We start from the raw sequence: 25413 nt of genomic DNA on the forward strand, positions 1-25413 counted from the left end.
TACATCCATGGTCCTTTATTGGAATGCGCCGTCTTTTCAGCATGTGACAATAAGCCAGATATAGTGCACGGTTTGCACCAAATACAGATGCTCACTAATGGTCATTCTCTTACAAACACTACCACATTCGCAACACAAGGCCATCTATCCAAGCTTCACACACACATATATATGTATTATATACAAATGGGCCATTTCGAAACAGGTCATACAACCAATGCACAGACTCAAACATAAGTGACATACACACTTCTCACCTCCAGCTATGTTTAAGGTTTACTCACACACACACACACACGCTTATACAGAATGTAGATCAACATAGCGCAAGAAGAATACGTGTAGACGGTTATAACATGACAGCAGTCGATGCTCAGCAAGAGGACCTCTAACCACTTCAGTTCAACTGCACCAGGAAACAAAACAGGGTTGAAAGGTCAAACACATGACATTCTCTGTGACCTGTGGTTGGTTTTTAGTGTAGTAGACTAGTAATTCAATCAATGTTGTGTGTCAATAGCTTTATCATGATGCTACTGTTTAAGTCGTCCTGCGACAATATCATGTGTTAGGAGGCAGGTGGTAGTGTGGCCAGGGCTGGGTGGGGGTTCTGTATACTACACAACAAGACAAAATAAGGACAGAAATGAAGAGCGGCGAGAGAGTGAGCAGGAGAGAGAGAGAAAGTGCAGGGATTTTAGTTACACAGTTTTTTCTATGTGTAAGAGAGGCAGTGTCTGACAGTGTGTGTATGGCAGAAGGCCGTTACAGGAAGATAGCTTTGACTTCACTGCTGTGTGTGTGTCAAAGCAGAGAGAGGGGGAGGAGAGAAGATTTCCTAGCTGGTCCTCAGATGGCGATTAAGAGCTTTTAAGAAGTCTGTTGGGGCATATGGAGCCAACTCAAACTGATTTCTGAGAGAGAATGCATAGGAGTGCTTATTACTGTGCAGCTAAGCTGTGACCGAGTAGGAAGCTACTTTACATTTCATAATGGCAAAACTGACATTTTACAGTCTACTACAGTGTCTGTGTGTTTTTTTGGGGGTCTATGCATGTGTGCCATTGGCCTCTCTATAATGCTTGTGCAGGTGTACTTCAGAAATGTCCCATCTCTCTCTCTATCCTCCCACTATCAGATCTCTCTGACCGCAAGTGCTACTGTTGCTGCTACAGCATGTACGTATATCTCTCTGGAAGTTGTTGACTCTCTCCACACAGTCACCCCGCACACATGCACATGATCCCATGCACTCTCCCTCCTGCAGTTTCAGTTCCACTCACATGAGAGTGCCCATTCTCTCTGCTTGGCCCAGCCCCCTCATGTGAGTGACATATCTTGATCTGACCCCTTCCCAAGACAGGAGCATGCCTCACCCCTGACTATCCCCCCTCCCCTGTTCCCAGTAGAGACTCCAGGTAGAAGTCGCCCCTAACCACAGATCTAGGACCAGACCCTGGAATAGTGGTTTGGGGAAACTTCCAGCTACTACCCAACAGAAGGAGTGAGTCAGTGAAGCATGTCCCTGGCTGTGTGGCCCCTGGGGTGTGGCCCTCAGACCAGCGAGGCCCTCTTCTCCTCAGGCGTCTCATCCAGTATCTGCAGCAGTAGGTCACTGAGGGGCTTGGCGATGGCCCGGTAGCCTGCCGCCGTCAGGTGCAGGAAATCAAACATGTCCCGTGTGGAGATGGTCCCGTCAGAGTGCACAAAGCCCGCCCCCACGTCCAGGAACTGGGCCTGGCCCAGCCGCGGCAGCCAGGAGCGCAGGAAGCCATTCACCGCCGCGTTCTTCTCCCGCAGCGGGTTGGGCCCGTCACCCCTTGCCAACAGACCCTGAGATTTACAGACAGAAAGGGTTAGTTACTAAAAGGACAAACATCTGTAAATGCATACATCCTAAATCAGGGTTGGGCACAACTCAGAATTCAGAGTCAGTTTGCACTGTTTTGTGAAGGGAGAAGTACACAGCGTTGTATGAGATCTTCAGTTTCTTGGCAATTTCTCGCATGGAACAGCCTTCATTTCCCAGAACAAGAATAGACTGACGAACTTTTGAACGGTAGTGTATATATTTTGTTTTCCTTGATCATTCATTTTAAGAGTTTGTCCTGAAAATCTATTGTTTCAACAATATTTTATATGCATTTATATAACATGTTTGATGTTATGTAAAATATGTATATTTGAATAGACTACACATCCAATAGAATAGAAATTGTATTTTAATTTCATTGAATTTCACTGAAATCAATTATTTCCTTAAATTCAAACTCAAATTGCATATCTGTATCCTGTTTCCTGCTTCAATTCAACAAAATCTAATAAAAATGTAGATATATGAAGCATCCTCAATTAAATTCTGAATTGAGCCCAAGCCTGATTCTAATATACATGATCATATAGTATTGACACTGAGGTGATAATGCAAACTTTCTGAATGCAAACACTGCATGAGATTGAAATGTTATACTCCAGATACACTGTAGACAAAAAAAATGAAAACCTTCACTTACCAGAACAACAACCTTAGTCTTAGGAAGACGGGAGGTGAGCAGCTGTGCAATGGCAAGGATTCCCCCTGCAACTTGCTCAGCTGAGTGCTCGTGATTGTTGGTTCCTACCCACACCACTGTCACCTAGAGGGGACCAATGAGGTATTGATTAGGTGTTCTGATCTGGATGAAAAGCATTACAGGACCAAAACTGACCACCTGTGCTGTGCCCTTCTCCCTCTCAGGGCCTGTGCTGGCCCAGTTGAATCTCACCTTGGGCCTGATGTTGTCCAGTTCTCCATTCTGCAGCCTCCACAGCACATTACAGGTGGTGTCTCCCCCGATTCCAAAGTTGAGCGCGTGCAGTGGAGAGAAAAGCTCCCGCCAGATCTGTGGACACACACAGGTTTTTTTTCTGGAACAGAAAAGGGGCTTAGGGTGGCTATAGGTTTGGTCAGCCAGTCTGAATTTTAGAGAACATTTTAGAAGCCCCCATCCTGGCAGTGTAGGAGAAATGTTTGCAGTTTTAAAGTGAATTTCCCACAGTTCTACACATTTTGCCATAGAGCTCACATTTGACCTTTTTTCTCCCCAATTTCATGGCATCCAAATTGGTAGTTAGTTTTGTCTCATCGCTGCAACTCCTGAACGGACTCGGGAGAGGCAAAAGTCGAGAGCCGTCCGTCCCCCGAAACACAACCCAACCAAAGCCACACTGCTTCTTGATACAATGCCCGCTTAACCCGGAAGCCAGTCGCACCAATGTGTCAGAGGAAACACTGTACACCTGGCAACCGTGTCAGCGTGCACGCGCCCAGCCCGCCACAGGAGTCGCTAGAGCGCGATGGGACAAGGACATCCCTGCCGGCCAAACCCTCCCCTAACCCGGACGACGCTGGGCCAATTGTGAGCCGCCCCATGGGTCTCCAGGTCGCGGCCGGCTGCGACAGAGCCTGGACTCGAACCAGGATCTCTAGTGGCACAGCTAGCACTGCGATGCACCACTCGGGAGGCCCCAAAATGTTGCAGTTTCGCTATGTCTATGGTGTTCTTTTTGCTAAAACATAAAATCAATACTGCTACATTCAATATTATGGGAATGTTCAATTCTCCCCGTCTAGCTTTTATTATGGTGATTGTTAGTTCTCAAAGACTATAAAAAAAAATATATAGGTCCATTATCATTTCTACATACCTTATGTTTTTAGTAATTTGAGTTGATAGAATGTACATTACTATTTTATATAATTATACCCTCTTAGTATGAATAGATTGTTTTTATATATCCTTAAAGATTGAAAGTAGTGTTAGGTTTAAGCCCTTTGTGTATGAGAGGTGTAATTATTTAAACGAACTTCAGAAATGTGTATTCCCAATAGTTCAAGGCCTCTCCGGACTGATGCGAAGTCCTGTGATATGCACAGAGGAGCATGGAGAAATCCCGGGTCATGGAAAAGTACATCTTTGTGGCGTAGTTGACACCTCATTCAAGGGTTTTTCTTTATTTTTACTATTCTCTATTAACTAACACTAATTCCATGTACCGTAGTAATAAAACTTTTTTTTAAAGTGTTGAACAAATCCAAATATATTTTAGATTCTTCAAAGTAGCCACCCTTTGCCTTTACGACAGCTTTGCACACTCCTGGCATTCTCTCAACCAGCTTCACATGGAATCCTTTTCCAACAAGTCTCTCAACAAGTATCTCCCGGGTGGCGCAGTGGTCTAGGGCACTGCATCGCAGTGCTAGCTGCGTCACCAGAGTCTCTGGGTTCGCGCCCAGGCTGGGCTGGGTTCGCGCCCAGGCTCTGTCGCAGCCGGCCGCAACCGGGAGATCCGTGGGGCGACGCACAATTGGCATAGCGTCGTCCGGGTTAGGGAGGGTTTGGCCGGTAGGGATATCCTTGTCTCAGTATGTAAAAATGTAATAAAATGTATGCACTCTACTGTAAGTCGCTCTGGATAAGAGCGTCTGCTAAATGACTAAAATGTAAATGTAAGTCGGGGTATGCTCAGCACTTGTTGGCAGCTTTCCTTCACTCTGCGGTTCAACTTATTCCAAACCATCTCAATTGGGTTATGGTCAGATTATCTGATGCTGCACTCCATCACTTTCCTTCTTGGTCAAATAGCCCTTACACAGCCTAGAGGTGTGTTGGGTCATTCTCCTGTGGGAAAACAAATGATAGTCCCAGTAAGTGAAAACCAGCAGTTTTCCACCGGTCTAATGTCCATTGCTCGTGTTTCTTGACCTAAGCAAGTATCTTCTTCTTATTGGTGTCCTTTAGTCGTGGTTTCTTTGCAGCAATTCAACCATGAAGGCCTGATTCATGCAGTCTCCTTTGAATAGTTGATGTTGAGATGTGTCTGTTACTTGAACTATGTGAAGCATTTATTTGGGCTGCAATCTGAGGTGCAGTTAACTCTAATGAACGTATCCTCTGCAGCAGAGGTAACTCTGGGTCTTCCTTTCCTGTTGCGGTCCTCATGAGAGCCAGTTTCATTATATCGCTTGATGGCTTTTGTGACTGCACTTGAAGAATCTTGAAATTTTCCGGATTCTTGCCATAATATGGACTTGGTATTTTACCAAATAGGGCTACCTTGTCACAACACAACTGATTGGCTCAAACGCATTAAGGAAAAAAATTCCACAAATGAACTTTTAACAAGGCACACCAATTCATTGAAATGCATTCCAGGTGACTAACTAATGAAGCTGGTTGAGAGAATACCAAGAGTGTGCAAAGCTCTCAAGGCAAAGGGTGGCTACTTTGAAAACCTAAAATATATTTTGATTTGCTTAACACTTTTGGTTACTACATGATTCCATGTGTTATTTCATAGTTTATGTCTTCACTATTATTCTACAATGTAGAAAATAGTAAAAATAAAGGAAAACCCTTGAATGAGTAGGTGTGTCCAAACTTTGACTGGTACTGTTTTTGTTTAGTTTATTTTAACAATGTTTGGACTTAGTTGTAGTTATGAAAAACACCAGGGTCATAGCACAAAGACAAACAACTAACACATGCACTGAGGTCAACACACACAGGATTCTAAGTGATATAACACAGTATGTATACACAGGCAGCTGTCCTCTCTCACCTCGTATTGCTGCATTAGCTGCACCATGGAGTCTCCTATAAACAGCACCTCCGGCTCCGCGTCCTTACACTCCTGAACAAACCGTGTGTGCTGCACAAACACATGTCGTCATCACCAGGCAGACACTACTACACAACAAGATAATGTTACACAATGGTGGAGATAGAGATGAACATGACTCTGATTCAGCCATGTTAGGTTTCCTCTATGCTTGGGATCATCAACTAGATTCAGCCATGTTAGGTTTCCTCTATGCTTGGGATCATCAACTAGATTCAGCCATGTTAGGTTTCCTCTATGCTTGGGATCATCAACTAGATTCAGCCATGTTAGGTTTCCTCTATGCTTGGGATCATCAACTAGATTCAGCCATGTTAGGTTTCCTCTATGCTTGGGATCATCAACTAGATTCAGCCATGTTAGGTTTCCTCTATGCTTGGGATCATCAACTAGATTCAGCCATGTTAGGTTTCCTCTATGCTTGGGATCATCAACTAGATTCAGCCATGTTAGGTTTCCTCTATGCTTGGGATCATCAACTAGATTCAGCCATGTTAGGTTTCCTCTATGCTTGGGATCATCAACTAGATTCAGCCATGTTAGGTTTCCTCTATGCTTGGGATCATCAACTAGATTCAGCCATGTTAGGTTTCCTCTATGCTTGGGATCATCAACTAGATTCAGCCATGTTAGGTTTCCTCTATGCTTGGGATCATCAACTAGATTCAGCCATGTTAGGTTTCCTCTATGCTTGGGATCATCAACTAGATTCAGCCATGTTAGGTTTCCTCTATGCTTGGGATCATCAACTAGATTCAGCCATGTTAGGTTTCCTCTATGCTTGGGATCATCAACTAGATTCAGCTGAGGGAAAAAACATTATTTTGAGCGGATGGTCAGGGGGCTGGACCATAACTACAAATAATTTGTAGACTGCAGATTGACTGCAAGAGGCCCAAACAGATATAATATCTGAATTAAAACATTAATTTCAAACCTTGCTTACATGTAATCACATACAGTATCTCTATTATGCGTGGGAATACTTTGGAACAGATTTACAAAATGTTTATCTCTTGGAGTTGATTTGCTGGTATTTTTACAGTCTTATGCCCAACAACAATAATATAAATTAGGGAAGCACAATATAAATTGGTGAACATATCAGAATGGGCTGATATTAGCTAAAAATGCCAACATCGAGCAGTCATTTGAAAGAGTAAGACAATTTCAGCGAGGCAACTCAAAGGCGAAATCCATGAAAGCCAGGATAATGGAATTCATTCCCATTGACAATGAACCGCTCTCTGTCATGGGTGCTGTTGGCTTTCACCGACTTGTCAAGCACCAGTACAAATTACCAAGTGCGCTATTTTTCAGATGTTGCCCTACCGGAGTTACACAGTAATGGCGCCACTGCTATTAGCTTCACGACATACATACTATGGAATGCCGTTTGGGTCTTTGTGTGTCAAAAAAGACACAGTAGCACTGTCAAAGCTGTATATATATTTTTTTAACCCTTAACCATGTTGCCCAAAGCTAATGTTATAAGCAGCCAGCTAGCTTCATGGGCCGCCATATGGGACTCCCAATCACGGCCGGATGTGATACAGCCTGGATTCGAACCAGGGACTGTAGTGACGCCTCTTGCACGGAGATGCAGTGCCTTAGACCGCTGCGTCCATGTATGTGTGTTAACTATTTAACTGTACAAGAATGCTTAAAAGGCTGCTAAAAAAATTTAATATCGGTATCGGGTTTTTTTCAGGCAAGGAAAATATCGGATATCGGTATTGACCAAAAATGTTATATTTGTATTAGTGATGCACCGATATATATACATTTTTTTGCTCAGAAAACTTGGGGAACCCTGCTCTATACACACATGTATTACCAACCATCAGTGACCTCTGGGTCAGTTGCTGACAGGACAGTATGACTTGGTGTTCAGGTGTGATGTAGTGAGATATTGGGCTACCCTAATGCCTCTAATGGACTAAAGGAGCCTAACTCCTTATAGTCCAAGGACCTTCCGTCTTCTGTTTAAAGGTGAACTGGCTCTGATAGCCAAAATCTCCATCTAAACGTGAAACAATTCTCAATTGCGGTAATTCTAGAAACATAAATCCCTCTACTTTCGTATCAAATCAAAATGCAAAATTCACACTTACTGTACACTGTTTTAACAGTTGCAGCCGACAGTATTTTTCAGTAACAACACGTTTGTGTAGGGCTGGGCGATATATCAAATGAATTTATGTTTTAGCACAATGTTCCAAATGCCTGTATCGCAAGAATCAAGATACTTAAACATATATATATTTTTGGTCTCGCCTTCGCTCCTTCCATCTCACAGACACCAAGCCCCTCCCACTGTGTACCTTCCATCTCACAGACACCAAGCCCCTCCCACTGTGTACCTTCCATCTCACACAGACACCAAGCCCCTCCCACTGTGTACCTTCCATCTCATACAGACACCAAGCCCCTCCCACTCACAACAATAACAATGAAAGAACTTACTCCTCTCTGACAACAAGCAGTTTAAACTCGATATTTGCATTTGAGGATTGGTCCAACAGAATGGGTCATATGGACACCGAAATGCTTAGACATTATTTTACTGTAATAATGGAGAACTAAACCTTTCTAACAATACCCAAAATACAGAACACAGCAGACCCTACCAAACCAAGTATCAATGAACAAGATTGTGGAAAATGAATGCTCGGTTTCTGTCGCATGTGGCATTGCGGTACCACTAGCAGAATTTTAAACTTAAGTGCTAGCTGTCTAGTCTGTGTTTTAGAACTGTGCAATGAGCATAAAGACTCATTTATATCAGGAATTGGCAACTCGTTCTCATTCTGAGAACTGGGCATCTTCTTATCCGGGTAGGCCATTTGACATCAACATCTGGACAGGCTAGCATGCTGTTCAGTTGGAGACAGACAGGAGGGTGTATTCATAACAGTTCAACTGTTTTGCCTCGTTAGCAAGCAAATAGATTCAAGTTGGCTAGACTTTAAATACACTGAACAAAAATATAAAACGCAACATGTAGTGTTGGTCCCATGTTTCATGAGCTGAAATAAAAAAAGAACCCAAAAATTTGGCAGTACCTTCAACCAACCTCACAACTGCAGACCACATGTATGGTGTCGTGTGGGTAAATGGTTTGCTGATGTCAACGTTGTGAACAGAGTGCCACATGGTGGCGGTGGGGATATGGTACGGGCAGGCATAAGCTATGAACAATGAACACAATCGCATTTTATCAATGGCAATTTGAATGCACAGAGATACCGTGATGATATCCTGATGCACATTGTCATGCCATTCATCCGCCGCCATCACCTCATGTTTCAGCATGATAATGCACGGCCCCATGTCGCAAGGATCTGTTAAACATTTCTGGAAGCTGAAAATGAACCAATTCTTTAATGGCCTGCATACTCACCAGACATGCCACCCATTGAACATGTTTGGGATGCTCGGGATGGACGTATACGACAGCGTGTCCCGCCAATATTCAGCAACTTTGCACAGCCATTGAAGAGGAGTGGGACAACATTCCACAGGCCACAATCAACAGCCTGATCAACTCTATGTGAGATGTGTCGCCCTGCATGAGGCAAATGGTGGTCACACCAGATACTGACTGGTTTTCTGATCCACACCTCTACCTTTTTTTTTAAGGTATCTGTGACCAACAGATGCATACCAGTCATGTGAAATCCATAGATTAGGGCCTAATGAATTAATTTCAATTTTCTGATTTCCTTATATGAACTGTAACTCAGTAAAATCTTTGAAATTGTTGCATTTATATTTTTGTTAAGTATAGAAGATTAGCTTGCTACTCTGCTACCAGAAGTTGGCCATTGTTAGTGGATGTGCATAGCTCTGGTTAAATGTGTAAACAAATTAAATAGTACATTTTTTATAGACTTGAAAGCCTGGTTAAGCAAATTATTACATCATTAGTGAGTTATTGTTGTGGAAGGCTTATATTTAGCCTATATATAATTGTACAAGCACTGAATTCATTAGATTATTCCTGACTGTTTGAAATTAACTGTGCAACAAATCTTATTAGATTATTATTTTTTTAAACGAGATACTGCATCTCATGAATCGGCCATAAGTATATATATTTTAAAAAAAAGTTTAAATATCGCCCAGCATTATGGCCATATCCCCCAGCATTATGTTTGCGGCGTCCGTCTTCTGGTTTACACACAGGTGTTCGAGACGCAGATAGAAAATTAGCACAATAGTCCATTCAGTCTTCGGTAATCTAGCTCAGCAACATGGAAATATGGCCATGTGGGAACAATAACCCTATAAAAAAGGTGTGTATCAATCTAACCTTTTGTTTTTTGAAAATGATTTCTTGGGGATATGAAAGATAAGGTCCTTATTTTTCCAAAACCATACCGCAATGGATGTGTTAATGTTCAGACCAAGCGTAGGGCTCTTAAAAAACCTCCCCCGTACAGAAGAGGCCTTCGTCCAATAACTCTTATGTGTAATAGAACTGAGAATCAAAATCCAAGGCTAGCAGTAAGGTAGACTAACCTGGGACATCCAGCGGTCATCTCCCTGTACGTCCTCTACTGCCTGGGCCACTGCTGCGGGGTTAATCTCATCACCACTCATCCTATCAGAGACACATCAGAGGAGTTAAATCACACACACAATTAAAATAATAGCCATGTCCTTTAATATGCCCTGAAGAATAACGTCATCTGGTAGGTTATTGTCAAGACAGTTGATGAGGCTAGCGACTAGCTTTCAGTCCCCCTGCTGTGCACAGAGCGAGTGCTGATGGAGGTGGAGATAACAGCGCCTGCTCACTAGGGAGGCCCCACACAGACAGCCAGGCCAGGCCAGGATGCAAGTATCTAATGACAACACCTTATATGCAGCCAAAGGGCTGGCATTGAGCACAACAATATGAATCGACAACTGATAATAACTTTACAATCATGGGTTGTTGCTAAGTGCTAGCAATTCAGAAAGCTTAAATTGAGTTTGAATTGTGAAATCGTGGCAAATGCGCTTCATTTTCACAGCCCAAGCCAGACGACCAAGTAAGCACCAGTAATCACTGCGGACTGTCGCTGTTCTCTCTCCCGACCAACACACAAGGCACGCCCACTGGACAAGGGTCAGTCAGTCCGTGAAACCGCCAGTGCCCTACCCACTTACCTGGAGGTCTCTGATGATGGTTAATTGTTGCCAATATAACCAGAATATTCCCTCGCACACGGAGGCTGCACGGCTCCGATGTGCGTGTGCGACCAATGATGGTTTGCTAACGGAGTGCTTCGGTGCGGATGCTGCGGTCGGGGCGGACGCTAGTTAGCTACTAGCTGGCTAGCAACTCACCCGTATACAATCAACTCCTTGTTTTCAGTCAATAAACAACTACGATATAGCTTATATGTTGTTCTAACTCTAACAAATATCTGCAAAATAAATGTATCAGAAATGATTCTAAATGTGAAATGTATGGGTCGAGTCAACCCAACCTCCCGCTCTTCAGCATGCAACGTTTCCTCTCCCCTCCCTCCTTTTCTCTCTCCAGTCTCAATGGTCCACTTCCGCTTTGGAATTGCCCATCGAGATAAGTCTTCTTCTTTGGTATAATGGCGTTTGCAACAATTACATGTGCATTCCCCCACCTACTGTACAGGGGGATAATAAGGATACCATTTAAAAAATAAATAATAATACATATTTTAAATTAAACAATCCATACTATCAGCAACGAAATGTTAATTATACTAAATCAGCCTGCTTTTCTGTTTTAAATCAGGTCCCTACACAGGCTCAGAAGGATCCTGTGATGGCGGGACATTTCCTGGCGACAATAGTCGATGTTAAATGCTCTACAGCAAAGCTTTCTTAGTGTCCAACAAGCTTTCTCTACCCTTAACCTTGTTCTGAACACCTCCAAAACAACGGCCACGTGGTTTGGTAAGAAGAATGCCCCTCTCCCCACAAGTTTGATTACTACCTCTGAGGGTTTGAGATGAGTCGTGTATCTCCCATTGAAGCATGTTCCGCCTCTTGTGCTTTCATTTAATACTAGGTAGGTATCACATTTCAAATCATTAACTATTGACATGATTTCTGATCATTATTATATCAGTATCTTTATTAAGTGGGTTGGAATGTAAATTATAGATTGAAGATGATTTTCAGGTTTTAGTGTAATACAAAGAAATGTCCACCGAGTGGCAGCAGTCTCTGGCTGTATAGTGCACCCAATACAGTGCCAAACCTTTGCTTTAGTTGTTTTGAAAATAAACAATATGTTGTCCCAGAGACCTCATTAGGAACATTATACCTAAATGTTGTCCCAGCGTGGGAGATCGTACCTTTATATTGGTTCTGGCGCTTGGGACATAATACCTTAATATTCTCCCAGGGACATCAAAGGCCTAACTAGTGTGTGCATTGTTACTTCCTGCACATGCATGCGCAATTGAATGGAAATTACCGGGAGAAAAACAGATTTTGCCTGCGGGTAAAAGTAGGCCTGCAGCAGCAGTAGGAATACTTTACACGGAGTTTTGGTCAAACAAGTTTGACAAGACTGTACATCACCCGCCCTCCAGACTGGCAAAGGCAAAAAGTGTGTGATGCTGCCTATTTATGACGCCGCCTACAGTCCTAGTGCGCACATCGTCTGTGGTTTCAGACACCCGAGTCCATAGCGCTAAGATTCTTTATCAAAAACCTGTTGAGGTAATCCTTGCATGACACTTAAAACTTTCCATTTTGGAGGTTTCTAGTAACTGTTTGACATTTTGTCAGTCTTTAAGGCCTGAGCAAACTGCCAATCCGATGTATCGGACATGGCTACAGTTCCTCGCGCTTCTGGGTGGATTTGCAGTGCCAGGTGAGTTCGAAGTTACTTCCTTAATTTCTGATTTCAGTCCAATTAGTCACCATTTGGAGTTATACATGAACACTTGGGCCTAGTATTATTCTGTGAAAACATTGATTCCAGCAACTGTAGGGCTCAAATGGCTACAGTTCAGGTGAACAGAGCCCCTATCTAATTTCCATCATAATGATAATGAGTAACCTACTCTTGATTCTGTATACGTTTATCATTATAGAATAGCTTCGACATTGACATGTTTTTCAGGTAGACCAGGCCAAAGATCACGGATAATTATTAGAGTATTTTAAATAAGCACCCCCTCTCGCGCCCATCTACACTGAACAAAAATATAAATGCAACGTGCAACAATTTCAAAGATTTTCCTGAGTTACAGTTCAGATAAGGAAATCAGTCAATTTAAATACATTCATTAGGCCCTAATCTATGGATTTCACATGACTGGGAATACAGATATGCATCTGTTGCTCACAGATACCATTAAAAAAAAGGTAGGGGCGTATATCAGAAAAACAGTCAGTCTCTGAACACCATTTGCCTCATGCAGTGTGACACATCTCCTTCACATAGAGTTGATCAGGCTGTTGACTGTGGTATGTTGTTGCACTCCTCTTCAATGGCTGTGTGAAGTTGCCGGATATTGGCAAGAACTGGAGCACGCTGTCGTACACGTCGATCCAGAGCATTCCAAACATCCTCAATAGGTGACATGTCTGGTGGGTATTCAGGCCATGGAAGAACTGGGACATTTTCATCTTCTAGGAATTTTGTACAGATCCTTGCAACATGGGGCCGTGTATTATCATGCTGAAACATGAGGTATTGGCGACGGATGGATAGCACGACAATGGGCCTTAGGCTCTATCACGGTATCTCGGTGCATTCAAATTGCTGTTGATAAAATACAATTGTGTTCATTGTCTGTAGCTTATGCCTGCCCATACCATAACCCCACCACCAACATGGGGTACTCTGTTGACAACGTTGACGTCAGCAAAACGCTCGCCCACACAACGCCCGGTACAGTTAAAACCGGGACTCATCCATGAAGAGCACACTCCTCCAGCGTGCCAGTGGCCATCAAAGGTGAGCATTTGCCCACTGAAGTCGGTTACGACGCCAAACTGCAGTCAGGTCAAGATCCTGGTAAGGACGACGAGCACGCAGATGAGCTTCCCTGAGACTCTTTCTGACAGTTTATGCAGAAATTTTTCGGCACTGCAAACCCACAGTTTCATCAGCTGTGGTGGACATTCCTGCAGTCAGCAAGCCAACTGCATGCTCCCTCAAAACTTGAGACATCTGTGGCATTGTATTGCGTGACAAAACTGCACATTTTAGAGTGGCCTTTTATTGCCCCCAGCACAAGGTGCACCTGTGTAATGATCATGCTGTTTAATCAGCTTCTTGATATGCCATACCTGTCAGGTGGATGGATTATCTTGGCAAAGGAGAATGCTCACTAACAGGGATGTAAACAAATTTGTGCACAACATTTGAGAGAAACAAGCTTTTGTGCATAATATAAATATTATGGAAAACGTCTGGGATTTTTTATTTCAGCTCATGAAACATGGGACCAACACTTTACACGTGGTGTTTATGTTTTTGTTCAGTGTATAAGAACTAAGAATTCAGGTAGGTCCATCCCAGTTTTGTTCCTTGTAGCCCTTTTCTGCAGTCAAATTACCTAGTGGCCTCATGGGTGAAATGTTATTAATAACATTTTTTTTTTTAAACAGCAGAAAATCCAGTGTTTCTAGTGTTTCTATGTCAAACAGTTCTGTTAGTTTTCTGTAATGCATATAATGTGTAATATTGGGATGCAAACTCAAAATTGAATACATTTCAACTCTATATCTGACATGGTACATACAGGTGTCTTCTTTTTTTTAAGCCCATAACCATGTGTGTGAGGTGTTTACTTTTGTTTCAAAGTGGATTTGTTTATGACTAGCAAGAAATTCTGTGTGACCCTGATTTAGCCCACTGCAGTCAAAGGTTAAAAAACGTTTTGCAACAGAATTGGCGGAACGAATACTCCCCTGATCACCCGCACACACAGTTCACTTTCATAGCAGCCATACAAACAGCAGCATCACATCTATGCTCTCTCCTCCTCGCACATTTTCCCTTCGCTTGTGGAGTTCAGTGCACAACACAACATCTGTCTGTGATCAGGCGAAAAAACCTCTCCAAGGCAAACCTTCATACCATAACTGCTACACACAGCCTACATCGGTGTCACCATATTAGCTAACATCATATACATTACCAAAGGTATTTGAACACCTGCTCATCGAATATCTCATTCCAAAATCATGGGCATTAATATGGAGTTGGTCCCACCTTTGCTGCTATAACACTTTTCTGGGAAGGCTTTCCACTAGATGGAACATTGTTGCGGGGACTTCCATTCAGCCACAAGAGCATTAGTGAAGTCGGGCACTGATGTTGGGCGATTTAGGCCTGGCTCGCAGTCTGTGTTCCAATTCATCCCAAAGGTGTTCGATGAGGTTGAGGTCAGGGCTCTGTGCAGGCCAGTCACGTTCTTCCACACCGATCTTGACAAACGATTTCTGTATGAACCTCGCTTTGTGTATGGGGGCATTGTCAAGCTGAAACAGGAAAGGGCCTTCCCTAACTGTTGCCACAAAGTTGAAAGCACAGAATCGTCTAGAATGTCATTGTATGCTGTAGCGTTAAGATTTCCCTTCACTGGGACTAGGGACCCAGGCGGAAGCATAAAAAACAGCCCCAGACCATTATTTCTCCTCCACCAAACTTTACAGTTGGCACTATGCATTGGGGCAGGTAGCGTTCTCCTGGCATCTGCCAAACCCAGATTCATCCGTCCGCCTGCCAGATGGTGAAGCGTGATTCATCACTCCAGAGAACAAGTTTCAACTGCTCCAGAGTCCAATGGCGGCGAGCTTTACACCACTCCAGCCGAACCTTGGCATTGCGCATGGTGATCTTAGGCTTCAGCACTTGGCGTTCCCATTCTGTGAGCTTGTGTGGCCTACCACTTCGCGGCTGAGCCGTTGTTGCTCCTAGACTTTTCCACTTCACAATAACAGCACTTACAGTTGACCGGGCCAGCTCTAGCAGGGCAGAAATTTGACAAACTGACTTGTTGGTGGCATCCAATATCGGTGCCAATTTCAAAAGTCACTGAAAGTCAGTAAGGCCATTCCACTGCCAATGTTTGTCTATGGAGATTGCATGGCGGTGTGCTCAATTTTATACACCTGTCAGCAGAGTGCAACTTTCACATGCCCCCCCCTCCCACCCACCCCACATTCTGAAATAGCTTTCTTGCCCCCCCCCCAGTTTTATCATTTGAATGTGATACAAAACGAGGCAACGGTGTGCTTTAGGACCATGCGGACACCTCCGAGCAGTCGGGTAGGAGTGTTTATCCGACAGTTTGGAGTGTTTATCCGACAGTATTAAAAATATATATATATATTATGTTCCCCCCACTTCTAAAGCAGTGTGGCTGAAATAGCCGAATCCACTAATTTGAAGGGGTGTGCACATACCTTTGTATACATAGTGTAGCTACTAGAACTAAAGCGTTAGTAAACCAACAATCCAATCCATGTGTAGAATCATGCAGTAGTGTACAGCTAGCAGTTTAGCAGTTACACCGTCTGGACCCGGTGACGATAAATTGTTAAAATCAAAAGCTTGCCTTGAATTGGAAGAGTTGGCGTATTGGATAGCCTTAGCCTGCTAGCTAACATAAATATAATTCCTGTCTGTTAGAGTCAGGTCTTTGAGTAGGCTGCATGAGCTAGTATAAGTAAAACTGAAACTTGAGGAAAAAAATACAATTTCTCTCTCTGCTGCTTCTCCTTCATTTTTGAAGAAATTAATTTGTGCAACACTGTTCAACTATTGTCTTTCTCTCTTTTTGAGTCAACTACTCACCACCATAGCCACGGGGTCTTTATTACTCCTGTATAAGTGGACAAAAATACTCATCAGCATCACAGGGAGAAAAAATACTGCTATTGACACACTTGTTGAATTATGCAACAGAACGTAACAACAACAGTAATTTATGAGGCAGTCTAGACAGCGCAGGTGAGTACAGGTAGGCCTAGAGTGACAGAGCAAGGGTTTTGGTGGTGGCAGCCCTCTTCCTATTTATGTTTCATATATGCAAATACACCTGTTGTATTTATGCAAATGAGGCATATAATTTTCTTTATTTTAACACAAAATATATTTTTTAAATACAGTACCTCATACAATTAGAACATATATAGGCTATATCAGTGTATTCTAAGAAACAAATAGTTAAATTTGATAATAAATTGAATAGGCTACCTGAATTCCCACCAAAATCCCTGAATACCATTAATTATTTGTCCGCGCCAATGGGTACAGATGGAAGATTGAATGTTTGCCAGAACAGCTTTATCAGAATCTTTTAATAGTCCCTGGCTGGTTCAGTCTCCCGTAGGTGGACTTCTGGACTGAACACCTACAATCATTAACCACACACACACACACACACACACACACACAATATAACACAGTGAGGGCCTGGCACAGCAGTGGAATGCTGAATGAATCATTACAAGGCCATTCCACCTGCTTTCTAATTTTATTATTATTTTTATTTTATTTAACCTTTTTTTAACTAGGCAAGTCATTTAAGAACAATTTCTTATTTACAATGATGGCCTACCCCAGCCAAACTTGGACGACACTGGGCCAATTGTGTGCCGTCCTATGGGACTCCCAATCACAGCCGGATGTGATACAGCCTGGATATATAGTTTATTTGCTCTTTCAGTTTTCTTTGTGTTTGACTTAAGTGTGAATTAGAACTCTAGCTCAGCTTATTGTCGTGATTAGTTCACACTGGACTACATAAAGTACTGTAGGAGAGGAGACACGCTTGAAGAGTTTGACTGTGTACAAAATGCATAATTTAAGGGAGGGAGGGTACACTTTGTGAGCTACATTACAGCTCCAGTGATTTGAGGAGTGTAGTCAGTGTACCAATTGGTTCTTGGAAGTCAAGGCCATGTTTACTGAAGATACACTGTATAGTACTGTGTATACTGAAGCAAGTGAGCTAGGTTTAAACTGAAGATGCACTGTATAGTACTGTATATACTGAAGCAAGTGAGCTAGGTTTAAACTGAAGATGCACTGTATAGTACTGTATATACTGAAGCAAGTGAGCTAGGTTTAAACTGAAGATACATTGTATAGTACTGTGTATACTGAAGCAAGTGAGCTAGGTTTAAACTGAAGATACACTGTATAGTACTGTATATACTGAAGCAAGTGAGCTAGGTTTAAACTGAAGATGTACTGTATATACTGAAGCAAGTGAGCTAGGTTTAAACTGAAGATGCACTGTATAGTACTGTGTATACTGTAGCAAGTGAGCTAGGTTTAAACTGAAGATTCACTGTATAGTACTGTGTATACTGAAGCAAGTGAGCTAGGTTTAAACTGAAGATGCACTGTATAGTACTGTGTATACTGAAGCAAGTGAGCTAGGTTTAAACTGAAGATACACTGTATAGTACTGTGTATACTGAAGCAAGTGAGCTAGGTTTAAACTGAAGATACACTGTATAGTACTGTGTATACTGAAGCAAGTGAGCTAAGTTTAAACTGAAGATACACTGTATAGTACTGTGTATACTGAAGCAAGTGAGCTAGGTTTAAACTGAAGATGCACTGTATAGTACTGTGTATACTGAAGCAAGTGAGCTAGGTTTAAACTGAAGATGCACTGTATAGTACTGTGTATACTGAAGCAAGTGAGCTAGGTTTAAACTGAAGATACACTGTATAGTACTGTGTATACTGAAGCAAGTGAGCTAAGTTTAAACTGAAGATACACTGTATAGTACTGTGTATACTGAAGCAAGTGAGCTAGGTTTAAACTGAAGATATGTAAACAGACACTTTGTTTTAAAAACCACTATCAACCTTCTCATGGTCATATGCATCCTTGAAGCTGTGAAATACAGATTTCTGTGTTTAGTAGTGTGCTCTGAACGTTCTGTGAGGACTTTGATAAGGTGCTTGCTAATGCTGTTCTCAGGGTTATTTAAATGCATTTATTCTATATAGTGTATACTGCACTGTATATCTGTGCCCGCGTGTCTCATTGGGTCCATTCTTTGTGTCAGGTGTGCTGCGAGTCGGTGGGATGGAGGTTTTTATGTCCAATGAGGTGGAGGCAGTGAACGGGACAGAAGTGAGACTGAAGTGTACCTTTAAGTCCAAACACCCCGTGTCCCACTCCTCTGTGACTGTCTCCTGGAACTTCCGTCCCTTGGGCCAGGGAGACGAGGAGTCGGTGGGTGACCTTTCCACACTGGAAGCCGGACTAACAGTAGACATGCAGCGAATGTGTCTGAATTAGGGGGAAGACTGGGTTAGACATGGGAACACACCTTTGTAGTACAGGTTCTTAAATGAGTGAAATCAAAATCTAGTGAGTCTATTGAGTCATCACTTTAGGTTTCTTGAACCACTGTGAATGTGTGTCATGTTTATTCATGTATGTATTCTTTGAAACGTGTGTGTGTGTGTCAGGTGTTTTACTACCAGGAGATGGCATACCCCCCTACAGAGGGGCGGTTTAAGGGCCATGCGGTGTGGTCGGGGGACATCCTGAGACAGGACGCCTCCATCAGCCTCCAGGACGTTCCCTTCACCTTCAACGGTACCTACACCTGCCAGGTTCGCAACCTGCCTGACGTCCACGGCATCAACGGAGAGGTCACCCTCAGGGTCGTCCACAAAGGTCAGTCAGCCAGTCAATCAGCCTGACAATTAATGTAAGTTCACAAATAACTACTCAATGTTAAAATGTACTATATCAGTCTAGCAGACACTTGTAAAGGGTTATTGAGGAATGCCAGTCAGTGCTAATGTATTGCTGTGTGTGTGTGTGTGTGTTGTGTTGCTCCCTCCAGTCTCCGTCTCTGAGATAGGCATGCTGGCTGTAGCCATCGGGGCAGCCATCGCCATAGTCCTGGTGGTGCTGGGCATCTTTGTGGTGTGCAAGTACCGCAAACTCAACCGCCACGACAACACAGACCTGGAGCTACAGGGGAGGGAACTGCAGGAGAGAGAGTTAAATGCCAGGATCCTAGAGGAGAGAGAGTTAAATGCCAGGATCCTAGAGGAGAGAGAGTTAAATGCCAGGATCCTAGAGGAGAGCGAGCTAAATGCCAGGGTCCTAGAGGAGAGCGAGCTAAATGCCAGGGTCCTAGAGGAGAGCGAGCTAAATGCCAGGGAGAAGAAGGAGTGGAAGGACCCTACAGTGTGTTGAGGGGTCTAGGGGGGTCCAGGGGTCAGGGGCAAATCCCCTCCCTACCTCTGCTGGTGTGGGTGAGGTGTCCTGTTTGGATGGACTGGTCTCTGACTAGAGGGGCTGGCCAGTCCAGGTCCACTCTGTTTGGATGGACTGGTCTCTGACTAGAGGGGCTGGCCAGTCCAGGTCCACTCTGTTTGGGAGGACTGGTCTCTGACTAGAGGGGCTGGCCAGTCCAGGTCCACTCTGTTTGGGAGGACTGGTCTCTGACTAGAGGGGCTGGCCAGTCCAGGTCCACTCTGTTTGGATGGACTGGTCTCTGACTAGAGGGGCTGGCCAGTCCAGGTCCACTCTGTTTGGGAGGACTGGTCTCTGACTAGAGGGGCTGGCCAGTCCAGGTCCACTCTGTTTGGGAGGACTGGTGGGTCCTTCCACCCCTAGGGGGGTCCTGCTTTCTTCCACCCTCCGCTCATATGAGTCGCCAGTATTAGTGATCCCTTTACATTCCACCACTTTTTCAGGCACCATTTCATGTTTTTTAACAAACAGCTATGGTATTGTATTTTAACTATGTAGTATTATGACTACTAGTAGTCTATTTGAGTCAATTATTTTACTGAGTAATAGTCCAAGAGATGTTGGAGGAATTTTCTTTACCAAAATTGCTGTTCTTTGGAACTTTTTCACTAACATCAACTCACACTGGGACTGCTGGCCCAGCTGCCTGGCCTGGTATGTCTGTCTGTCTGTGCTTCTCTGCATTAACTCTTGTTAGATATGGCTGAATTGGCACCAGCTGCAGTCTCTTGATGTGGTGGCATCCAACTCAACTAGCAGACTGGTTCAGCAACTCTTTGCTCCAGTATGCATCTTCTTCTTCATCACATTTGGAATGGTAGCCATTTTACCACTTGAATAATCAACATTCCTCTACAGTTGAGCTAATGGCTCATATGGACATAATTCCAAAAGGAATGTTTTTGACAGCAAATTTGTGAGTGTGTTTTGTGGTTATGGTCAAGGTTACATGGTGAGTTAAGTCAGTGAAACACTTTTGTTAAACCTGTGGTATCTGGGGGTTGCTAAGGCAAGGGCTGGTGGAAGCCCTGTATCTGGCGGTGGCTAATGTTAAGGCTAAGGGCATTGGGCAGTAAGGCTTCTGGAAGCTTTCCTGGGCCAGGAGTTTTCAGTGACTATCTGCCATTTAGTTTTTCTGGCCAACGCTCTCCTGCTTCCTGCAAAAATGACAACTTAAATGACTGCCTATTACTTCTGGATATGAAAGGAACTGTGATGCATCTTTGAATGTAGAAGAAGAACCCCACCATTCCACGAGGAAGCCTGTTTTCTACGAGGAAGCCTGTTTTCCACTAAGAAGCCTGTTTTCCACGAGGAAGCCTGTTTTCTACGAGGAAGCCTGTTTTCCACGAGGAAGCCTGTTTTCTACGAGGAAGCCTGTTTTCCACGAGGAAGCCTGTTTTCTACGAGGAAGCCTGTTTTCTACGAGGAAGCCTGTTTTCTACGAGGAAGCCTGTTTTCTACGAGGAAGCCTGTTTTCTACGAGGAAGCCTGTTTTCTACGAGGAAGCCTGTTTTCTACGAGGAAGCCTGTTTTCCACTAAGAAGCCTGTTTTCCACGAGGAAGCCTGTTTTCTACGAGGAAGCCTGTTTTCTACGAGGAAGCCTGTTTTCTACGAGGAAGCCTGTTTTCTACGAGGAAGCCTGTTTTCCATGAAGAAGCCTGTTTTCCATGAAGAAGCCTGTTTTCCATGAAGAAGCCTGTTTTTCATGAAGAAGCCTGTTTTTCATGAAGAAGCCTGTTTTTCATGAAGAAGCCTGTTTTCTACGAGGAAGCCTGTTTTCCATGAAGAAGCCTGTTTTCCATGAAGAAGCCTGTTTTCCATGAAGAAGCCTGTTTTTCATGAAGAAGCCTGTTTTTCATGAAGAAGCCTGTTTTTCATGAAGAAGCCTGTTTTCTACGAGGAAGCCTGTTTTCCATGAAGAAGCCTGTTTTCCACGGGTTCTGTCATTTTTGTGAACTGATGTTGCCACCATGTGTCCATTATAGGAAGCAGCTCCATCTTTCTCCCTCTGTGTCCACACTGAGGATCATGGGTGTTGTGGTCTCAAAGGTTTCTCCCTCTCTCTTATTCTGCCTCTCCTGTTGTATTACAAAGCTGCCCATGAGCCAAATGAACATGTGAATCTATCCAAGACACTGCCAACACCCCAGTCTGCCGCTCACTCCTACAGTGTACACGAGTATGACTTTCCGTTTAGGAGAAACATGAAGATGTCACTGACCCAATCATGAGGACATCGCCAGTCCATTCTAGCAGGAGACTCTACATAACCCTCCCATGGGACTGGAAACGGTATTCTCCTGATAAAGAATTCCATGAATGATTCTATTGATTTATTTCATGCATGCGTTTGTAAAGATCAAAACTGTATATTTTATCATACGTTTTATAAGGTTGAGAGATGTATTTTATTGTGTGTTTTTCAATAAAGGAATGCTTGTTTTGATGGTTTTAACTCTAAAGATGGTTTTCATGACATAAGATATAGGTTGTAAATCTGCCTTACCTATAAGAGTAGAACGGTTTTATAGCAAGATAGATCCAGTCCTGAAATGGAGGCATGAAAGAGACAAAGCAGAGAGGTGGCTGCCTGTCATTGGCTGCCTATCACAATGCCAGGGTCCTATCATTGGCTGCCTATCACACACTTCACCAGAAGTATAATCTTTACTGTTTACTGTGCACATTAATATACGTTTTCAAGTGTGTAGCCTTCCTGCTGTAGAGACAGCCACACCAACACGGCCGGGGTCAGGCCAGGCTGGGTAGTGCCTGTGTGAGCAGGTAGGTGTGTGGTTTAAAGCAGAGTTTCCCAAACTCGGTCCTAGAGCTCCTCCTGGGTGCACGTTTTGGTTTTTGCCCCAGCACAACACAGCTGATTCAAATAGTCAAAGCTTGATGATTAGTTGGTTATTTGAATCAGCTGTGTAATGCTAGGGAGAAAACCAAAACGTACACCACCTGAGGGAAGCCCAGGACCGAGTTTGGAAACCCCTGGTTTAGAGTGTCTTGGACTAGCCCAGTGACATGTGAGGACCTGCCACTGGATGTGTGTTTTGCAGAGCTTTGTTGGGCTGAAATAAAAGCTGCCTCCTTGATAATCTAACTAACTCTGACTAAGGATGATAGATTACTCAGACAGATTAACTGGGGGTGGAACAGAAGACTTTATTCACACAACTCAAAAACCTTGATTCACCTTCACATACAGTACACACCCAGAAAGAGTATACACATTAAACACATATTACATAATTCTACACAATATACATATTAAACACATATTACATAATTCTACACAATTATACACATTAAACACATATTACATAATTATACACATTAAACACATATTACATAATTATACACATTAAACACATATTACATAATTATACACAATTATACACATATTACATAATTATACACATTAAACACATATAACATAATTATACACAATTATTCACATTATACACAATCACATTATACATACTTATACACATCATACAGAAAGACATGGAGATATTTGAATTAGTCTCGACTGGATATACATTTTAAAGATACAGTATCATTTGTTGGATTTACTGTGAAATATGTTTTCCCTGATATTGTGAGTTACAGTTTGTGGTTAGGTCATTGTGTTTGAGAACTAGATCATTTATAGAGTAAAAGTACATGAGACAAAATTATTTGAATATTTATTTTAGTCAGTGACCTTGACCTTGAATAAAGGGAAAAGAGAGGAAGAGAGAGCAGGAGACAGAAAGAGAGGGAAAGGAGGGAATCAGCAATATGTTGCAACAATTTAGGTCATGTATTCACTTTGCGAGAGTTTTGTTTAGCCTTGTCCCAGTCTGTTAATGGTTGTTCCTTACTTTAATGTTAACGCTGCAGGTACTTAGCTAGTCACTTTAGTGGTACTTATGCTTGAGTCTATGTGTGTTCACATGTGTGCAGCGGTGTACGTTTGCCTGTGTGTCCTCAAGATGGAATGCCTGGATTGCTGTCCTAAGCACAAAGTGATAAACTTAGTATGTGTAAGTGTCACGTTCCTGACCTGTTTTCTGTTGTTTTGTATGTGTGTGATGGTCAGGGCGTGAGTTTTGGGTGGGCAGTCTATGTTTGCTGTTTCTATGTTGGTTTTGGGTTGCCTGGTATGGCTCTTAATTAGAGGCAGGTGTTTTGCGTTTTCCTCTAATTGAGAGTCATATTAAGGTAGGTTGTTCTCACTGTTTGTTTGTGGGTGATTGTCTTCCGTGTCTGTGTCTGCGTACCACACGGGACTGTAGCGTTTGTTCGTTCGTTTGTTATAGTCTGTACCTGTTCCTACGTGCTTCGTGTTTTATGTAAGTACTCATGGTGTAGGTCAGTCTACATTCGTTTTTTGTTATTTTGTAATCCTTCCCAGTGTTTGTTTTCGTGTCTCGTCGATTGATTTAATAAATCATTATGTATTCAAAACCCGCTGCATTTTGGTCGAATCACTACTCCTCCTCTTCGTATGAAGGGGAGGAGGAACGCCGTTACAGTAAGTAGGTATCTAGAATGTGCTTATAATAGTGTGTGTAATAGTGTGTTTGTATACATGAGGGTGTGTGTGTGTGTGTGCGTGCTCTTGTGCTGCAGTAAATCAGTTTGTGCCCATCTCCTCCCGCTGGAGCAGATGCTGTGCTGCAGTAACTGCAGAGGACACCTACTCATTCAAGGGTGTGTGTATGTTTTAGAATGAGGGTGTCTCTTGTGGATGTATGGTTGTGAATATTAGTGTGTTGAATGTATATTGTATTAGTGATGAAGGTGGTGCTTCTGAGTGTGTGTACATCTGATGAGTGTAATTCTGGGACCACTGCACAGGTCTGCATCACCCTTCTCTTTCTGTTTTTTTCTCTCAGTTCTGGAAGCGTTCCCAACTCCGATGCAATTATTCTCTGGTGGAAGAGCAGTGTACCTAGTTACAGCACCTCCCATATGGGCCTCCCCCACACACAGACAGACACACAGACAGACACACACAGTTGCACACAGACAGACACATACACACAGACAGACAGACACACACACACACACACACAGACAGACACACACACACACACAGACACACACACACACACAGACAGACAGACACACACACAGACAGACAGACAGGCAGGCAGGCAGACAGGCAGGCAGGCAGACAGACAGACAGACAGACAGACATACACGCATACAGACATACACAAACAGACAGACACACAGACAGACATACACGCATACAGACATACACAGACAGACAGACACGCATACAGACATACACGCATACAGACATACACGCATACAGACATACACAAACAGACAGACACACAGACAGACACACAGACAGACACACACAGACAGACACACACAGACAGACACACACAGACAGACACACACAGACAGACACACACAGACAGACACACACAGACAGACACACACAGACAGACACACACAGACAGACACAAACAGACACACACAGACACACAGACACACAGACAC

General features: G+C 43.2%; 2 protein-coding genes across 4 annotated transcripts; one reads left to right on the forward strand and one right to left on the reverse strand.

The window, feature by feature from the left end:
• LOC139537299 (platelet-activating factor acetylhydrolase IB subunit alpha2-like) lies at positions 1 to 11220 on the reverse strand. 3 transcript variants are annotated; one of them, XM_071338445.1, is made up of 6 exons: positions 10819 to 11220; positions 10186 to 10267; positions 5602 to 5691; positions 2766 to 2882; positions 2514 to 2636; positions 1 to 1833 (listed from the first exon to the last, which is right to left on the reverse strand). In XM_071338445.1, the coding sequence occupies exons 2-6, from the start codon at positions 10264 to 10266 to the stop codon at positions 1555 to 1557; spliced, it is 690 nt and encodes a 229-aa protein (XP_071194546.1). In that variant the 5' UTR covers position 10267; positions 10819 to 11220; the 3' UTR covers positions 1 to 1554. The 3 variants fall into 3 exon arrangements, with proteins under 3 accessions (XP_071194546.1, XP_071194547.1, XP_071194548.1); XM_071338446.1 differs by lacking the exon at positions 5602 to 5691 and having other exon boundaries at positions 10819 to 11195; XM_071338447.1 differs by lacking the exon at positions 10819 to 11220 and having other exon boundaries at positions 5602 to 5729.
• Positions 11221 to 12295: 1075 nt separating this feature from the next.
• Positions 12296 to 19964, forward strand: LOC139537300 (myelin protein zero-like protein 2). Its single transcript, XM_071338449.1, has 4 exons — positions 12296 to 12517; positions 18694 to 18863; positions 19103 to 19313; positions 19486 to 19964. Exons 1-4 carry the CDS (start codon positions 12463 to 12465, stop codon positions 19842 to 19844), a joined length of 795 nt encoding a protein of 264 aa, XP_071194550.1. The 5' UTR covers positions 12296 to 12462; the 3' UTR covers positions 19845 to 19964.
• Positions 19965 to 25413: the final 5449 nt, after the last annotated feature.

This window comes from Salvelinus alpinus, chromosome 13, assembly GCF_045679555.1.
Source record: "Salvelinus alpinus chromosome 13, SLU_Salpinus.1, whole genome shotgun sequence".
NCBI classification, from domain to species: domain Eukaryota; kingdom Metazoa; phylum Chordata; class Actinopteri; order Salmoniformes; family Salmonidae; genus Salvelinus; species Salvelinus alpinus.

Excerpts from the sequence above, each read along its gene's own strand:
- LOC139537299 (XM_071338445.1), bottom strand. The coding sequence starts at position 10,266 with ATGAGTGGTGATGAGATTAACCCCGCAGCAGTGGCCCAGGCAGTAGAG. Across the intron at positions 2,883-5,601 it reads AGCTAATGCAGCAATACGAG|ATCTGGCGGGAGCTTTTCTC; the intron begins GTGAGAGAGGAC and ends GTGTGTCCACAG. Across the intron at positions 1,834-2,513 it reads AGACTAAGGTTGTTGTTCTG|GGTCTGTTGGCAAGGGGTGA; the intron begins GTAAGTGAAGGT and ends TGTAAATCTCAG.
- LOC139537300 (XM_071338449.1), top strand. The coding sequence starts at position 12,463 with ATGTATCGGACATGGCTACAGTTCCTCGCGCTTCTGGGTGGATTTGCA. Across the intron at positions 12,518-18,693 it reads GGGTGGATTTGCAGTGCCAG|GTGTGCTGCGAGTCGGTGGG; the intron begins GTGAGTTCGAAG and ends TCTTTGTGTCAG. Across the intron at positions 19,314-19,485 it reads CCTCAGGGTCGTCCACAAAG|TCTCCGTCTCTGAGATAGGC; the intron begins GTCAGTCAGCCA and ends TGCTCCCTCCAG.